This window comes from Sinocyclocheilus anshuiensis, unplaced genomic scaffold (genome assembly GCF_001515605.1).
Source record: "Sinocyclocheilus anshuiensis isolate Anshui unplaced genomic scaffold, SAMN03320099.WGS_v1.1 scaffold143, whole genome shotgun sequence".
NCBI classification, from domain to species: Eukaryota; Metazoa; Chordata; class Actinopteri; order Cypriniformes; family Cyprinidae; genus Sinocyclocheilus; species Sinocyclocheilus anshuiensis.
In genome coordinates, this window is record NW_015548197.1 from 315,075 (window position 1) to 331,116 (window position 16,042).

Sequence of the window (16,042 nt, forward strand, 5' to 3'; positions counted from 1 at the left end):
AGTTTCCTGGTGCTGCAGGCCGAGTACAACCTCATAACACCGACAGTGAACTGAACGTGGACACAAAATACTGTTTTTGAAAGAAATTACAGCTTAAAAATTAGTCTCTTCTGCTCTCCAAGCCTGCATTTATTTGGTCAAAAATACAGTAATATTGTGAAATATTATTACAATTTAAACTGTTTTCTATTCAAAAATACCTTAAAATGTAATTTATTCCTTAAACTTTCTGGTTAGGACATGCTAACAACATGATAAAACATCCTAGCAACCACCCAGAACACCTTATTAATTGGTTTGGAATCACATATCAATGCCATAGCAGCCATCCAGAACACCCTGTCAACCACGTAGCAACCATCCACAACACCCTAAGAACTGCCTAGTAACCACCCACAACACCCTATCAACTGCCTGACAATACCCTAGCAACCACCAAGAACATCCTAGCAACTGGCTTGCAATCACAAAGCAACACCCTGTCAAACACATAGCAACGCCCTAGCAACCACCCACAACACCCTAAGAACTGCCGAGTAACCATCCACAACACCCTAGCAACTACCTGGCAATACCCTAGCAACCACCAAGACCATCCTAGCAACTGGCTTGCAATCACATAGCAACACCACAGCAACCATCCACAACACCCTACCAACTGCCTAGCAGCCACATAGCAACATTCTAACATCCTCCCACAACATCCTAACAACCACCAAAAAAGCACACTAGCAACTGCCACATCGCCACGCCCTAGCAACCACCCAGAACACCCTAGCAACTGGCTTAAATTGACATAGAAATGGCATACCAGCCATTCACAATACCCTCCACAATAGCAACGCCCAGCAAACCACCCACATCTTAGCAACTGCATAGCAATGCCCTGGCAACTGCCTGGCAACACCCTAGCAACCACCCACAACATCTTAGCAACTGCATAGCAAAGCCCTAACAACCACCCAGAATACCCTACAAGCACATAGCAACTCCCTAGCAACCATCCAGAATACCCTAGAAGCCACAAAGTAATCTATCCATCTGTCTGACAGACTTTATGACCTTAAAACCTCCAAACATTGAGCTTTTAAAACTACTTCAAACTTTAGACTAGACTTTCTTAAGCCAACATAAAGTTTGTCTTGACAAACATTTGATCTCAGTTAAAATAGAAATCTTTAACAATAGAATTGTATTTACTGTCACTTTTGATCAGTTTAATATGGAAGGCCGTTTCTACCATTGAATAAAAATAAAAAAGGTAATTGCCACTTTTTTTCTCAGAATTGCATGATATAAAGTTGCAGTTGCATGTATAAAATCACAATTGCGAGATATAAAAAGATAATTTTTTTTTATTCAGAGGCGGAAACGGGCTTCCATAGTTTAATGCAAGGGTTCCCAACTCTGGTCTCAAGATCCACTTTTGTGGGTTTGATCAGGATAGAACTAAACTCTGCAGGAAAATGGATCTTGAGTGTCAGAGTTGAGAATGCCGAGTTTAATACATCCTTTTTGAATAAATGTTTTGAATTCTTACTGACCTCAAACGCTAGTAAGTGACTCATTTCCTTCTAATGTGACTCACTGCATGTGCTCAGTTTCTTTCTTGACTCATTATTTATGAAATCAGACCGGAAAAAGACATCGAAAAGTTCATACTACAATTTGTAAAACCACATTTTAAGCTTTAGCATAATACGGTTCAATCGTTTTGTGTATTCGTTCACATGCAATACAAAAACAACAGTACGGAAGTAAATCTAAACCCAGCCACTGTATTAAACCTCCTTAGATTTTAAGACAAAAAAGCAGAAAGTGCTTTTGCCTTAGATTGAGTTAACTACAGATGATGTGTTTCAGTCTGAATACTAGTTTGAACGCTCAGTTTAAACCACAAATAACACATGACACAATAGAAAAGTTTGAACAATAGCGTCTGTTGAAAGGTAAATCAGGGGTTATCTAAATATTCAGTCTGTATTTGATTTGAAAAAATGAAAATAATGAATAAAAATAAATGTAATGAATACATTTATTTTTGTGTTTGAGGTTAATGTCACATAATTGTTTTGTCATTTTTCTTCATGACAAGACACATGATCAGAAAGAGTTTGCACACAAAGCCTCATTTAGACAGAATTTCTGACAATCTTTATTGTCTTCAGTAACATAACATGTCAAATGGTGTCGCCGTCACAACAGCTGACCTTATACTGCATCAAAATGAGTCGATTCTCTCATTGCTAGGTAAATATCAAGGATGTTAGCAGTGCAATTACACTTTAGTTTTTACTGCTGTAAAAAAATCCCCAAAGCCCAATGAAGCAACATGAACACAGAAGACTTTGGAATTCTTCCTGGACGTCTAAAAAACAAAAATAAATCCATTTGGCAAAGTCTGAGTGCCGCTGTAGTAAGAAAAGATTTTACACTTCATATAAAAATAAAAATATACATTCATGTCTGTTTAAAAAAGCTCATGGAATCATCTGTAGTCCCTGTCTGAGGTCCCGTGGGTCGTGTTAAGGCACTTGATCTCACGTATACATCCGCCTGATCGGCGTCTCGGTCTGGTTTTGGTCTCGTTGATTCTCATTGAAGCTTTCACAGCTTCCAGTCGACAGTGTACTTCATACAGGCGTTAGAGTCTGGAAGGCAAGTCAATTTAAGAGTTAAAACAGACCCAAATGAACTTGACCCAACATACAGTAGCACAATAACATCTTGTCGTCTGTCATTTCAACATCTTGTGAAACAGATGGTACAGCAGAAATTTTGAAAAGAATATATGATATGAACATTAGAGTTGTGAGTTCAAATTTACACAGTTTAAAATGGAATATTACCTTTTTTTCTGCCCATTTTCTGATTCTAAATATGACGCTTTCAACCTCATTCACACTGCCTTAGTGTATTTTTTGGCAAATTAACTTTTTTTAAAAATAGGATAAGAGAGGATTTCCCTTAATTAAATACTAAAAATCTAGAATAAAAATAAATTTCTAAAAAACTGTAATTAATTTATTAAGTGTCAAATTAAAATCCGTTTATATCAAATTAACTTGATTATATATATATATATATATATTAATGCTGTCAAATCGAAATCACATCCAAAATAAGTTTGTTTACAGTGTGTGTGTACTTTGTATATTACACACACATACATTTATATATTTAAGAAACTTGTACATCATATATATGATTTATATTATTTTTATATATAATATAAATCATATATAAATATGAAAATATATACATGTACACATGCATTTTCAAAATTTTTATTTGTTTACCTGTATGTTATGTGACTATTAATCAACATTAGAGAATTGCGAACAAGCAAATGTGTTGTTAAATATTAATTTAAAATCTCAGGTGTACTCCAAGTAATTATTTTAGGTCCAAGGGGTTTTGGCAGACGAAAACATTTTAGTGATTTAAATTACAGAAAAACAAAACTATATGAAATGCATTGACCCAAACTGAGCTCAGTGAAAAATTTAAGTGCTAAAAAGTGTCCTTAGAATTGAAATCTGAAAAATATTTCCTATAAGGGATATATTTAAATGGAATGTTTTCCCCTTTATGTATATGAATGCATCATTTTTTCTTTAGGCCTTGAGTTCAGATATAGCAAATTAAAGCTGAAAAAATAATTCGCTTTTTTCACAAAAACAACTTTGCATCTCACAATTGTGAGTTTATTTCCTATAATTCCAACTTTATATTTCACAGCATGTGCCATTTACATTTTCTCACCATTATTTTTATATACACTTTCATAGGTTTTGGTCAAATCGGTGCGTGCGCTACCTTCTGTCTGCCGCTCATCCATGTTTTAATGGAGGGCAGTAAGATGCTTCCCAGCAGGATCTGAGCGGGATGATAGATCAACAGAGGCACTGATATCAGAGACAGATGCTCATAACCCTCAAACACGATCTTCAGCATGGGGATACCTACACAAACACACATCAAACCAGGGTTTTCAGCTAGAGAAGTTAGGCAACGGCTCATATTTGCTTTATTCAGACAGACGCGTGTGCTTTACCTAGAGTGAGGGATTTATGAGTCGCACAAAACATGATGGCTACCGAATCGGCCGCAGTGAAACCAGAGGATTTCCTGCAAACATCACATATGCATAGAAACAGATTAACACACGTTATGTGGTGTCACACATCAAAGAGCAAGCGGATCAGGTTTCGTCAACATTGTGAGGATCAAACATGGACAAAATTAAAGTAAAACCTGAAATAAACAGCGCAATCATTCCAAATAATGCCAAGAGACGTCAAGGAAAGACCCACTAAGACAGAAAACAAATGTGTTTTTGCGAACATATGTTTCTCACCTTGTAGACAAGAAAAATATCAGGGCCATGAAGCTCAACTGAATGGAAAATACTGAAAATGGAAAAAATGAACAATATTAACGATATGTGACCCTGGACCACAAAACCAGTCATAAGGGGTCAATTTTTTTAAATTTAGATTTATACATCTTAAAATAGCTGAATACATAAGCTTTACATTGATGTATGGTTTGTTAGGATATGACAATATTTGGCCGAGATACAACTATTTGAAAATCTGGAATCTAAGGGTGCAAAAAGAAAATCTAAATACTTTAAAGAAAATCATCTTTAAAGTTGTCCAAATGAAGTTCTTAGCAATGCATATTACAAATCAAAAATTAAGTTTTGATATATTTACAGTAGGAAATTTACAAAATATCTTCATGGAACATGATCTTTACGTAATATCCTAATGATTTTTGTCATAAAAAAAAAAATCGGTAATTTTGACCCATACAATGTATTGTTGGCTATTGCTACAAATATACCCCAGCGACTTAAGACTGCTTTTGTGCTCCAGGGTCACAAATATCTTCACAGTCTTACAGCAAATACAGTCAAATGTTTCTTGCACCAAAAACAACACACTCACTGATGAAGACGACGATGAGCAGACTCAGATGGTCCAGCTCTATGTTGGGGTTGGAGAAGGTGTCGCAGAAGGTGGTGTAGATGATCATGAGCAGAACGACGCTGCTCACCGTCCCGAACGGAGGCTTCCGGCGGTCCAGACACTCTCTCAGGGACCTCCTGCACACCTACATGCACAAAACATGCTCAATCGTGGCAGTGACTTCCTATTAACTTCTGCTGTTAAATTATTTAAGACAGAAACTCAGATTAATGCTCCGTTATCTTAATTGAGGATTAGAAGTGATTTTACTACTGTCTTGTTGACATTTGGTAGGTTGTGTGAAATTATTTGAACATCAAAACACATTTAGAGCATATTATAAAACGGAGAGTTCCGGTGCTTGATTCTGATTGGCTGAGCCACGTTCAAAGCTGTTGTAAATTACTCTACAAACATACACCTTTGTTTACGATTGTGTGTTGATCGGCAACCACTTTGTTGCAACCACAACTGTTTCTGAGGAGCTACATTGTTTGGTGGAAGAATACTGTTTTTATTAATATCATTACACTTTATTTGCTCTGTTTTATTCTGTGAAACCTTACTACGTATATGGAATAACCGTTTTATAAGAGCAATAAGCCCCGTGAAGCCGTGGTTTATAGTGAATTTATAACAGCTAAGGGGGTTTTAGGCACTCCGCTTCACATCGTACCTAACAACGCCCCTTAGCTGTTATAAATTCACTGTAAACCACGGCTTCTTGGGGCTTATTGCTTTAATTTACTCAAACAACAAACACACTCACCTGTCCAACTATGAGCGGGACGACCACCGTCATGAACAGCTGCGAGAAAATGGAGGTGAACGGGACAGAAGAAGAGGAGCCCAGCTATAAACACAAACAATACAGTGGGGGAAAAAATTATACACTCAATATATTACAGAAAAAAAATCTACATAGAACACACCCACACAACACGCTTATGGTTCAGCACATTCACAATGAACAGAAATAACAAATAAAAGAGGAATTATACTCACAAACACCAGCAGCAGAAGAGGAGTGAACACAATCCCCTGTAGACAGGACAGAGAAATGGGACTCTTTCACATTATGACTATTTCTTTGTTTGTTTATTTGTCTCTTTTCTCCTCCCTTTTTTATGTCTCTATTATCAGACTTACCAGAAAACTCCCAAATGCAGAATTGAAAATGGCTGCAGCCTGAAGAAAGAATATATACACTGAATACATAAACATATACATTAAACTGGTTGTAAAGTTATGATTTGTATAACAAAGTGTGATTATAACAGTGATTGTAACAGTTTTGCGGTGGTCTGTTTGTAAAGTTTTGATCGATTTAAATACATATGTAAAGATGTGATAGATGTGATTGAGTGTTTTTGAAACATGTTACCCTTATGGTGGAATGTATTTGTAAAGTTGTGATTGCTGTAATGGAACGCGTTTGTAAAACTGTGATGTGTTTGTAAAGTTGTGATTGTTGGTATTAGGTGTTTCTTTAAAGTTGTGATGGGTGTGAGCTTGTAAAGCTGTGATGATTGTGATGAAAGGCATTTAATTCTAGGGTTTTACTTACTATTATACACCAAATTTTGTGATTGTGCTGTTGGAAAGTAATGATTTCTATAACAAAGTGTGATCATAACAGTAATCATGATTTTGTGGTGAGGTCTGTTTGTAAAGTTTTGATGAAATCCATTTGTAAAGTTGTTACTTACATAGGGGAATGTATTTGTAAAGTTGTGATTATTGTGATGGAGTGTGTTTTTAAAGTTGCAGTAGGTGGAAACTTGCAAAGTATGATCATTGTGATGAAATGCATTTGTAAAGTTGTGATAGTTGTGATCGAGCGTTTTTGTTACCCATATGGAGGAATGTATTTGTAAAGTTGCAACTGTTGTGATGGAATGTGTTAGTAAAATTGTGATGCGTTTGTAAAGTTGTGATTGTTCTGATGGAGTGTGTTTTTAAAGTTGCAGTAGGTGCAAACTTGTAAAGATATGATCATTGTGATGAAATGCATTTGTAAAGTTCTGATAGTTGTGATTGAGTGCTTTTCTTACCCATATGGAGGAATGTATTTGTGAAGTTGTGATTGTTGTGATGGAATGTGTTTGTAAAATTTGAGATGAATGTGCTTGTAAAGTTGTGATTGTTGTGATGGAGTGTGCTTTGAATGTTGCAGTAGGTGCAAACTTGTAAAGATATGATCATTGTGATGAAATGCATTTGTAAAGTTGTGATTGAGTGTTTTTGTAAAGTAGTTACCCATATGGAGGAATGTATTTGTAAAGTTGTGATAGTTGTGATTGAGTGTTTTTGTAAAGTATTTACCCATATGGAGGAATGTATTTGTAAAGTTGTGATTGAGTGTTTTTTGTAAAGTAGTTACCCATATGGAGGAATGTATTTGTAAAGTTGTGATAGTTGTGATTGAGTGTTTTTGTAAAGTATTTACCCATATGGAGGAATGTATTTGTAAAGTTGTGATTGTATTTATGGAATGTGTTTGTAAAGTTGTGATTATTGTGATGGAATGTGATTGTAAAATTTTAATTGAATGTGTTTGTAAAGTTGTGATGGAATTTGATTGTTTGTAAAGTTGTGGTTGTGATGGAATGTGATTGTATGTAAAGTTGTGGTTGTGATGGAATGTGATTGTTTGTAAAATTGTGGTTGTGATGGAATGTGATTGTTTGTAAAGTTGTGATTGTTTTGATGGAATGTGATTGTTTGTAAAGTTGTGATTGTTGTGATGGAATGTTTGTAAAATTGAGATGAACGTGTTTGTAAAGTTGTGATTGTTGTGATGAAATGTGATTGTAAAACTGAGATGAATGTGTTGTTAAAGTTGTTGTGATGGGTGCAAGCTTGTGATGTTGTGATCATTGTTATGAAAAATTTGACTTTGTAAAGTTTTATTTATAAAGGGGTTTATTTATTATATATTACACCAAATTGTGTTATTGTTCTGTTGGAAAGTTATTATTTTTCCGATAGATTATACAAATTATCATGATTTTATAGTGAGGTCTGCTTGTAAAGTTTTTATGATGTATTATTATTTACCTCATTTCCTCCTACAGCTTTAGTTAGGATGACAGCAGAGGAAACAGGAGGAGGCATACAAGCAACCGTCTGCAACCTGAGAGAGAGAGAAGTTAATAAATAATAACATATAACTTTGCATTTAAATCGCATTTATTTCACTGTTTCCCACTGTATTTCCAGACAGGAGCAAGCAACGCTCTACTATAGTCACTTCAGGACATTTCAGCTAATGGTTGTGCTGTAGTGGGTCTTAATCTTAAATGTTATAAAAACATGAAAGCCTTTTCTGTCTATGAAAGGACGTGTGGAGGTTGCAGGTGAACACAACGACTCTCTTGCAGGAAAATAACCAAAAGCGCCAACACTGAAGACCTCTGAGATCCAGTTACACTCAGCGCAAACCTACCGACAGAGACTCCATTCAGCCAAGCGACGAACAGGTAGAGAGGGTTACTGTGTATAAGAAAAGGACTGAAAATACGTGCACTCACCCTCTGAGAAGCCATTCGTTGATTGCCGTTAGGGCCAGAACTTTGAGAAGGAGCCAAATGGCGATGGGGAAAAATACTAGCGTGAATGTCTGGACGAAGAAATGCAACTTTACATGCATTAATGCACTTGTTAGCTCCTGAAAACAGAGCAAAACAGACATTAGTTTTTAAAAAATCTACAACCAAAAACCAAACAGGCACCATCATACCTCTGTTTTCAAAGACAAGCCACTGTTAAAGAAAATAACAGATACTGCAACATAGGTGATGGTGATCTCCGGCCGAAGAGGACCTGAAAGAGAACAGATTAATGATCATGGGGAAATAATAGCATGAGGTATTATGCACATAAAATGGTATTACCATATTTTGGGACACTAGGATAATGGCACTAGCGTAATAGCATGGCAGTTTGGACAGTTAAGCACGGTTTTCTTCAATTTCTCATAGGCGTACAATATAAATACTATAGTATATAAACACGGTAGTTATTCAGTATCATATTATACACGTGGTACCCTCAATATAATGTTTTGTAAGGGGATTTCTAAAGTAAAAAATTCAACTGATATATTGTGATTATTTTCTATATTAGATATTCATATTGGTGGAAAACAAACATACTGCTGATTTTTGCTATAACATACCTGATCAATCCAATTTACAACAATTTTAAACCCAAATCCCATTTCTATCTATCTATCTATCTATCTATGACTATATAACCTTCAAACTTCAAGGCGTTTTAAACTATCAAGCAATTTTTTATCAAGACAATACTTAATGTTTTCCCATATACTGTATAATATAAACAGGAAAAACTGACTCTAATAGAAACTGCTGTCTCTCCGAACAGGATTCTTCAGATCCGGGTGTTGCAACGTGTCACAATGACAACTAACGTTACAGTTAAAACACCCATCAACCTGTTGCCACACAAACCACAGCGATTAAAACACTGCATGATCATGAACACATGCATTTAGATAGAGACATTTAACCCCATCTCACATAATAACTACTTGCACTTTATGTCAATGCACATACATGCATGCATGCAATCAATCATTGATCACTCCCTTGTTGTGTCATATTCACGCATATGAGTCATCCTGATCATTTCCTAATGTTGATCAGACCATAATGCTTTATCACCTGTGCATTAACTGATTTTAAAGTTTTTATAGACTTTAGCTGTCCAGAAATGTGTCCGGTCATTCTCACCTCCTTTCACTCCCACGGACGGCGCGTGCCTGGCGCACGTGATGACGAGCACTATACCGATGATAAACCATTCTTTGCGGACGCGAGCGATCAGACCCATCGCCCCTCAAACATCCAAGCATCCAACACCGACCCGTCGAGCCGCACTCTTCCGGACACATATGCGATACCGTAACGACCGGTGTCAGAGCGCACGCGCTTTGTGAATACACGAACGCAGTAGTACTAGTAGAGCTTCGTGAATATTAATAGGATTCAGAGACAGGCCCCGCCCCCTGCGTCAGGACACTACTTGCTTCACAGCGGTCTGCGATTTGAGGTTGCCATAACAACCATGGTACGCTCATGAATATTAACTACTGTGGCGTTTAATAATCAAGTACATTCAGAATCATCAACAATTGTATTTAATATTCATAAGCAAAGGCTTATAAATATTAAACACACCGTAGTGACTGGTATCAGAGCGCACACTTATGGAAATGCATAGCTGTTTGGTAATTAAACTCTTGCACCCACACATTTTCTGCATTGATTTGCTCTTGGTTGTTCTTTGGTTTAAAATAAACCATTGTAGTACATAGTGAAACTTTTTTTTTTTGTTAGCCAGACCGCTTGATCTATTTTTTTCGCCTTGAAGTCCCCTTGAGATTTCATGTTACGTTCATAAGTTCATATTCCAATCATTTAACAACACATAGGTTCAGCGTTTTCTGATGTCGCCTTAATAGTCATGTGACATGCAGGTAAACAAGAAAACAAATCTTTTTTAATAAGTGCTTAATTTGAAATGTAAAAATTATTTTCCTTTTAATTATTTAATTGATTTAATGATTAAATTAGTGAAAAGCACATGCTTTAGTTTGGGAAATCCAGATCTAAAGATGGAAACGTCAAAAAAAATAAAAATGAAATCTTAATTTTGTAATCATCCTTTTAATGAGTGATCGCAGAAGCCATTTCATACAAAGTCAAGAAAAATCTGAATGTCCAGTACATGGTTTTATCTCTTGACCCCTCAAGCCGCTCCTCTTCATCAGGCATCATCTTCCTCATCATCCTCCGTGAGTGAATGGACACAGACACACTGAACTCTGGACTGGTTCTGGTCGGGTCTCCTCAACAGAGAGAGGCAAACCCATAGAGTCAGCGTCCATTTCTATGAACCCAATGGCTGCAAATTTAAGAAAAGATGAAAATTAGGATATAGCTTAAACACAGTGTATTATCTTCATTCTGAAACAAAGTACTGCTACACACACACACACACCCACACACAACATACCCCTACAGGGAAAGACAGAAGTCAGCATCTTCCAGACTGCAGACAGACAGATGGACACTGATGGACACACTGCAGAACCTGTACAGTAACATTAACAGTTACTTATGCCAGCAGTATAGCGCCATCTGGAGGGCGGACCCTCTTACTTACACTTCATGCAGATTAACCTGAGAATCTTCCTGGTAATCGTAGGGTTAAAAAGAGTGAAGCTAAAGAGCGGAATACACAACCATGGTGCGGTTATAATGAAAACCGACAAAAAGTTGCTTTTAAAAACCTATGGTATTTGTATCAGTTGAATTTATGGATAATAGTGTTTATTTGTAATAATTTAAAAGTAGAGGAAATAATTGAGGATGCTTGGTTTTCGTGTTATGTGAATAGCGTTGGGGCAAATCTCTAAACTCCATCACTCAACACTGATTATTAACACAACATAACACAAGACAACCCGTTCAGAATTGCTGTTATCCCCCCCAGTACCTTTCTTGTTAACAGTTAACCTGTTACAGTTACAGAAGTAATATTTACAGATGTAGATACAATAAACAACATATATATTGTACCCAAATACTTTAAACTTCACTCTAATTATTTTTCTACTTTTAACAAATTAACATAATATATAAATAAAATATATAATAGTTTAATGACTCACTTGCTGTATTGGAGTTCAGCATGCTCGATGTGATTCGAGAAGTGAACACTCCCTTCCCAGTAATTTAACTGCGGTCAAGCCAGCCGCCAAGTCGAAAATCACGGTCAATCTAGCCGCCACTTTATTTAGAGGGACGCGCATAAACTGTATATTACGGTAAAACCGTCAGAGAACTGATCTGAATGCAGTGCTCCAGTACAGTTATGTGAGTCTAGGATGTTTACGCTGCACTAAACTTTGACGAAAAACAATGTACTGCAATCAAATTTAAATGCATCAATATATCTGAGATCATTTGCAGTACACTCTTAAAAATAAAGGTGCTTCATGATGCCATAGAAGAACCTTTTTGTCTAAATGGTTCCATTAAGAACCTTCAACATCTGAAGAACCTTTCTGTTTCCCAAAAGCTTCTTTGTGGCGAAATAAGGTTCTTCAGATTATAAAAACGCAAGAAAGCGATGCTTCTTTAAAGAACCTTTGACTGAATGGTTGTTTGTGGAACCAAAAATGGTTCTTCTATGGCATCGCTTGAAGAACCTTTTGAAGCTTAGTTTCCACATTCTTATTTTTATGAATGTAACTGAATGTAATTACTTCAAGGATGTTAGAGTGAAGAGGATCTGTTTGTACTATTACTATTATAATTCTGTAGAAGAACGTTATTTTCAAATAATCTCAATTTAACTAAATAAGCTAGTTGCAGTGATTCTTACGATGGCAATGTACTGCTGCAATCAAATGTATATGCATCAATATGTCTGAGATCATATGCAGTAGCTGTGCCCTGCTTTTACAGTTACTAAATGTAAGCAGACTTATATGTTCAGGTGCTCACCACTGCCAAAACACATGTAACTGACTACAACAAAACACAGAATCACAGTTGTGTTGCTACTTTAGTTGCTTCTTCACTTAGCATGTAGAAACGTATAGGAAGGAATAACTGAATATTTCTCTTAAATGTGCCACAAATGTCTTTTAACAATGTTTTGTAGTAACCGAGAGAAGTGTCATCGCAGAAGTTCCTCAGACAGCTGTGAACAGCGAGCAGTGCTTGGGGTCAGACAGTGGACTTCATCTTTATTATACTTCTCTGACAACTAGCAAGGAGCAGTTCGAGTCCATGAGAAAGTAAGTTCAAGTACATGTCTGCACTGACCATGATTATACTATGTAATATAATGTTTTCTGCAATAATTGGGGGGAATCTTAACTGAGGAGAAAAAACTGACCAACAGGAAACTATGGATCTATTGAATGTGTAATTTTCAAGCATTTTATTGTGGCGTTCACTGTTATTTTTCTGCACAGTGATAACTAGTGAAAAGTGTTTCCTACTAATTTACTTCAAAGTATAAGTTAACCCAGAATTCTGTCAATATTTACATTATTACATCAATTCCCCCTCAATGTTTTTCAAACCACTGACTTTTGTTTTTCTGCAGAAGAAAGAAGATACTTTAAAGAATGCTGGTAATCAAAACCAGCAGGGTTGTCACGTGTAGACGACATAAAGGGAGTCAATGATTTTCATTTTTGGGTAAACTATCTCTGTAATTAGGATGATACACACTTTAAATGTCAATCATACTGGACACAGCCACTTAATGTGCTAGAATCAAATGGGTAAATAATAATAAGTAAATAGTCTTTCAAACAACATGTGCTTTGATACAATATATATACATTTACTTTCATTCAGTTTGGTGCATTCAGATAGACCTTTAGTAATAGATACTTGTGCATTATTTACTCTTTACAGGTGCAGAAATGAAAGCTCCCAAGCAAAGTACTCACTGGACTAAGATGTGGAAAGACATGCTGCACAATGACCCACAATGAGCAACAACCAAGAACAGTATTCACTGATTACCTTTAAAAATTATTCATAGTTAGGTAATAATTATTTAAATTATTTTACCAATTACAAAATGTTTAATTCCAAAACTTTGCCATTTACCAATGTGTTTCTCAAAACACCTTTTAAATGTTTAATGTTTTAACCTTTATTTATTAAATGTTACAGTCCAAGTGTACATATAAATGCCTCATTCATTCAAGTAAATGCATGGGTAATTTTGCAAAATGTGTTAAATATTTTATCTACACTTTTTAATTATTTTACCAAGTACAAAATGTTTAATTCAAAAACTTTGCCATTTACCAATGTGTTTCTCAAAACACCTTTTAAATTTGTAATGTTTTAACCTTTATTAAGTTGGCTTGAGAAAGCCAACTTACTGATATTGTATTTAAACTTCTTCTTCTTCTTCTTCTTCTTCTTCTGACCAAAAATGTAAACAGTATCACCTCCTAGAGCTTTAAAGCTAGAACCACCAAACTCGGCCCAGACCTTCAGACTGTTCTGACCTGGGTTGCTATATCTTTTCAGACTGATCCGACTTATGGTTTTCGTAAACCAGACTATCAAAACCACCTAAAATCTCATAGACTTTCATTGAGGGTGTGAAAACTTTTATACAATCAGACTTATGGTGTTTTTAAGCTGTCTACTGCCATAGCAAAGCTTAACAACTCCCTACTGAAAAAACAGCTAAAACCAGTCTAAGCTGATTGGCTGCTTTGGCTGGTCTCCCAGGCTGGTTTTAAAGTGGTTTTGGCAACTTTTTAGCTGGTCAGGCTGGTCTTAGCTGGTCAAGCTGTGAGACCTGCTAAAAGACCAACCAAGCTTAACCCAGGTATTTTCAACTTAAACCAGCTAAGACCAGGCAACCAGCCTAAGCTGGTTTTAGCTGGGTTTTTACTGAATCAATTGGGTTTAGCTGGTTTTAAGCTGTTTTTTAGCTGTTTTTTTTTAGGATCATTATTTAGCAAAATGCTAATTATGCTATTAACATGTTAATCATGCTGGAAACATGCTAGTAACATGTTAATAATGCTAGAAACAAGCTAGCAACATGCTAGTAAAATGCTAATCATGCTAGCAACATGCTATTAACATGTTAATAATGCTAGAAACATGCTAGCAACATGCTAGTGACTTGTTAATCATGCTAGCAACATGATATTAACATGCTAATCTGCTAGAAACGTTAACAACATGCTAGTAACTTGCTAATCATGATAATAACATGCTAGTAAAATGCTAATAATGCTAGAAACAAGCTAGCAAACAAGCTAGTAACTTGCTAATAATGCTAGAAACATGCTAGCAAAATGCTAGTAACATGCTAATCATGCTAGCAACATGCTATTAACATGCCAATAATGTTAGAAACATGGTAGCAATGGCTTGTTAATCATGACAACATGTTATTAACTTGTTAATCATGCTTACAACATGCTAGCAACCTGCTAATAATGCTAGAAACAAGCTAGCAACATGCTAATCATGCTAGAAACATGCTAGCAAAATGCTAGTAACATGCTAATCATGCTAGCAACATGCTATGAACATGCCAATAATGCTAGAAACATGCTAGCAACATGCTAGTGACTTGATAATAATGCTAGCAACATGCTATTAACATGCTAATCATGCTAGAAAAATGCTAACAACATGCTAGTAACTTGCTAATCATTATGCTAACAACATGCTAGTAACATGCTAATAATGCTAGAAACAAGCTAGCAAATATGATAGTAACTTGCTAATCATGCTAGAAACATGCAAGCAACATGCTAATCATGCTAGAAACATGCTAGCAAAATGCTAGTAACTTGCTAATCATGCTAGAAACATGCTAGTAACATGCTAATCATGCTAGCAACATGCTATGAACATGCCAATCATGCTAGAAACATGCTAGCAACATGCTAGTGACTTGATAATCATGCTAGCAAAATGCTATTAACATGCTAATCATGCTAGAAAAATGTTAACAACATGCTGGTAACTTGCTAATCATGCTAACAACATGCTAATAATGCTAGAAACAAGCTAGCAAATATGCTAGTAACTTGCTAATCATGCTAGAAACATGCAAGCAACATGCTGTTAACATGCTAATCATGCTAACAACATGCTATTAACATGCCAATCATGTTAGAAACATGCTAGCAACATGCTAGTGGCTTGCTAATAATGCTAGCAACATGCTATTAACATGCTAATCATGTTAGAAACATGCTAGCAGCATGCTAGTAACTTGCTAATAATGCTAGAATCACGCTAGCAACATGCTGTTAACATGCTAATCATGCTAGTAACTTGCTAATCATGCTAGCAACATGCTATTAACATGCTAGCGACATGCTAATCATGTTAGCAACATGTTAGTAACTTGCTAATCATGCTAGCGACATGCTAGTAACTGGCTAATCATGCTAATGACATGCTAGTCACTTGTTATTCATGCCTTCAACATGCTAGTCACTTGCTAATCATGCTGGCAACATGCTA

The 16,042-nt window shown here is 36.0% G+C and overlaps 1 protein-coding gene across 1 annotated transcript; it reads right to left on the bottom strand.

Moving 5' to 3' along the window:
* Positions 1-2,057: 2,057 nt before the first annotated feature.
* LOC107653202 (sodium/bile acid cotransporter 7-like) lies at positions 2,058-9,937 on the bottom strand. Its single transcript, XM_016439870.1, has 12 exons — positions 9,734-9,937; positions 8,719-8,801; positions 8,510-8,646; positions 8,037-8,112; positions 6,126-6,164; positions 5,982-6,017; positions 5,746-5,829; positions 4,956-5,121; positions 4,361-4,412; positions 4,058-4,131; positions 3,820-3,965; positions 2,058-2,651 (listed from the first exon to the last, which is right to left on the bottom strand). Exons 1-12 carry the CDS (start codon positions 9,831-9,833, stop codon positions 2,634-2,636), a joined length of 1,011 nt encoding a protein of 336 aa, XP_016295356.1. The 5' UTR covers positions 9,834-9,937; the 3' UTR covers positions 2,058-2,633.
* Between the last annotated feature and the right edge of the window lie 6,105 nt (positions 9,938-16,042).

Coding starts and splice junctions, on each gene's coding strand:
- LOC107653202 (XM_016439870.1), bottom strand. CDS start 9,833: ATGGGTCTGATCGCTCGCGTCCGCAAAGAATGGTTTATCATCGGTATA. Junction 8,647..8,718: donor GCTTGTCTTTGAAAACAGAG/GTATGATGGTGC, acceptor CTCTGTTTTCAG/GAGCTAACAAGTGCATTAAT. Junction 8,113..8,509: donor AACGAATGGCTTCTCAGAGG/GTGAGTGCACGT, acceptor TCTCTCTCTCAG/GTTGCAGACGGTTGCTTGTA.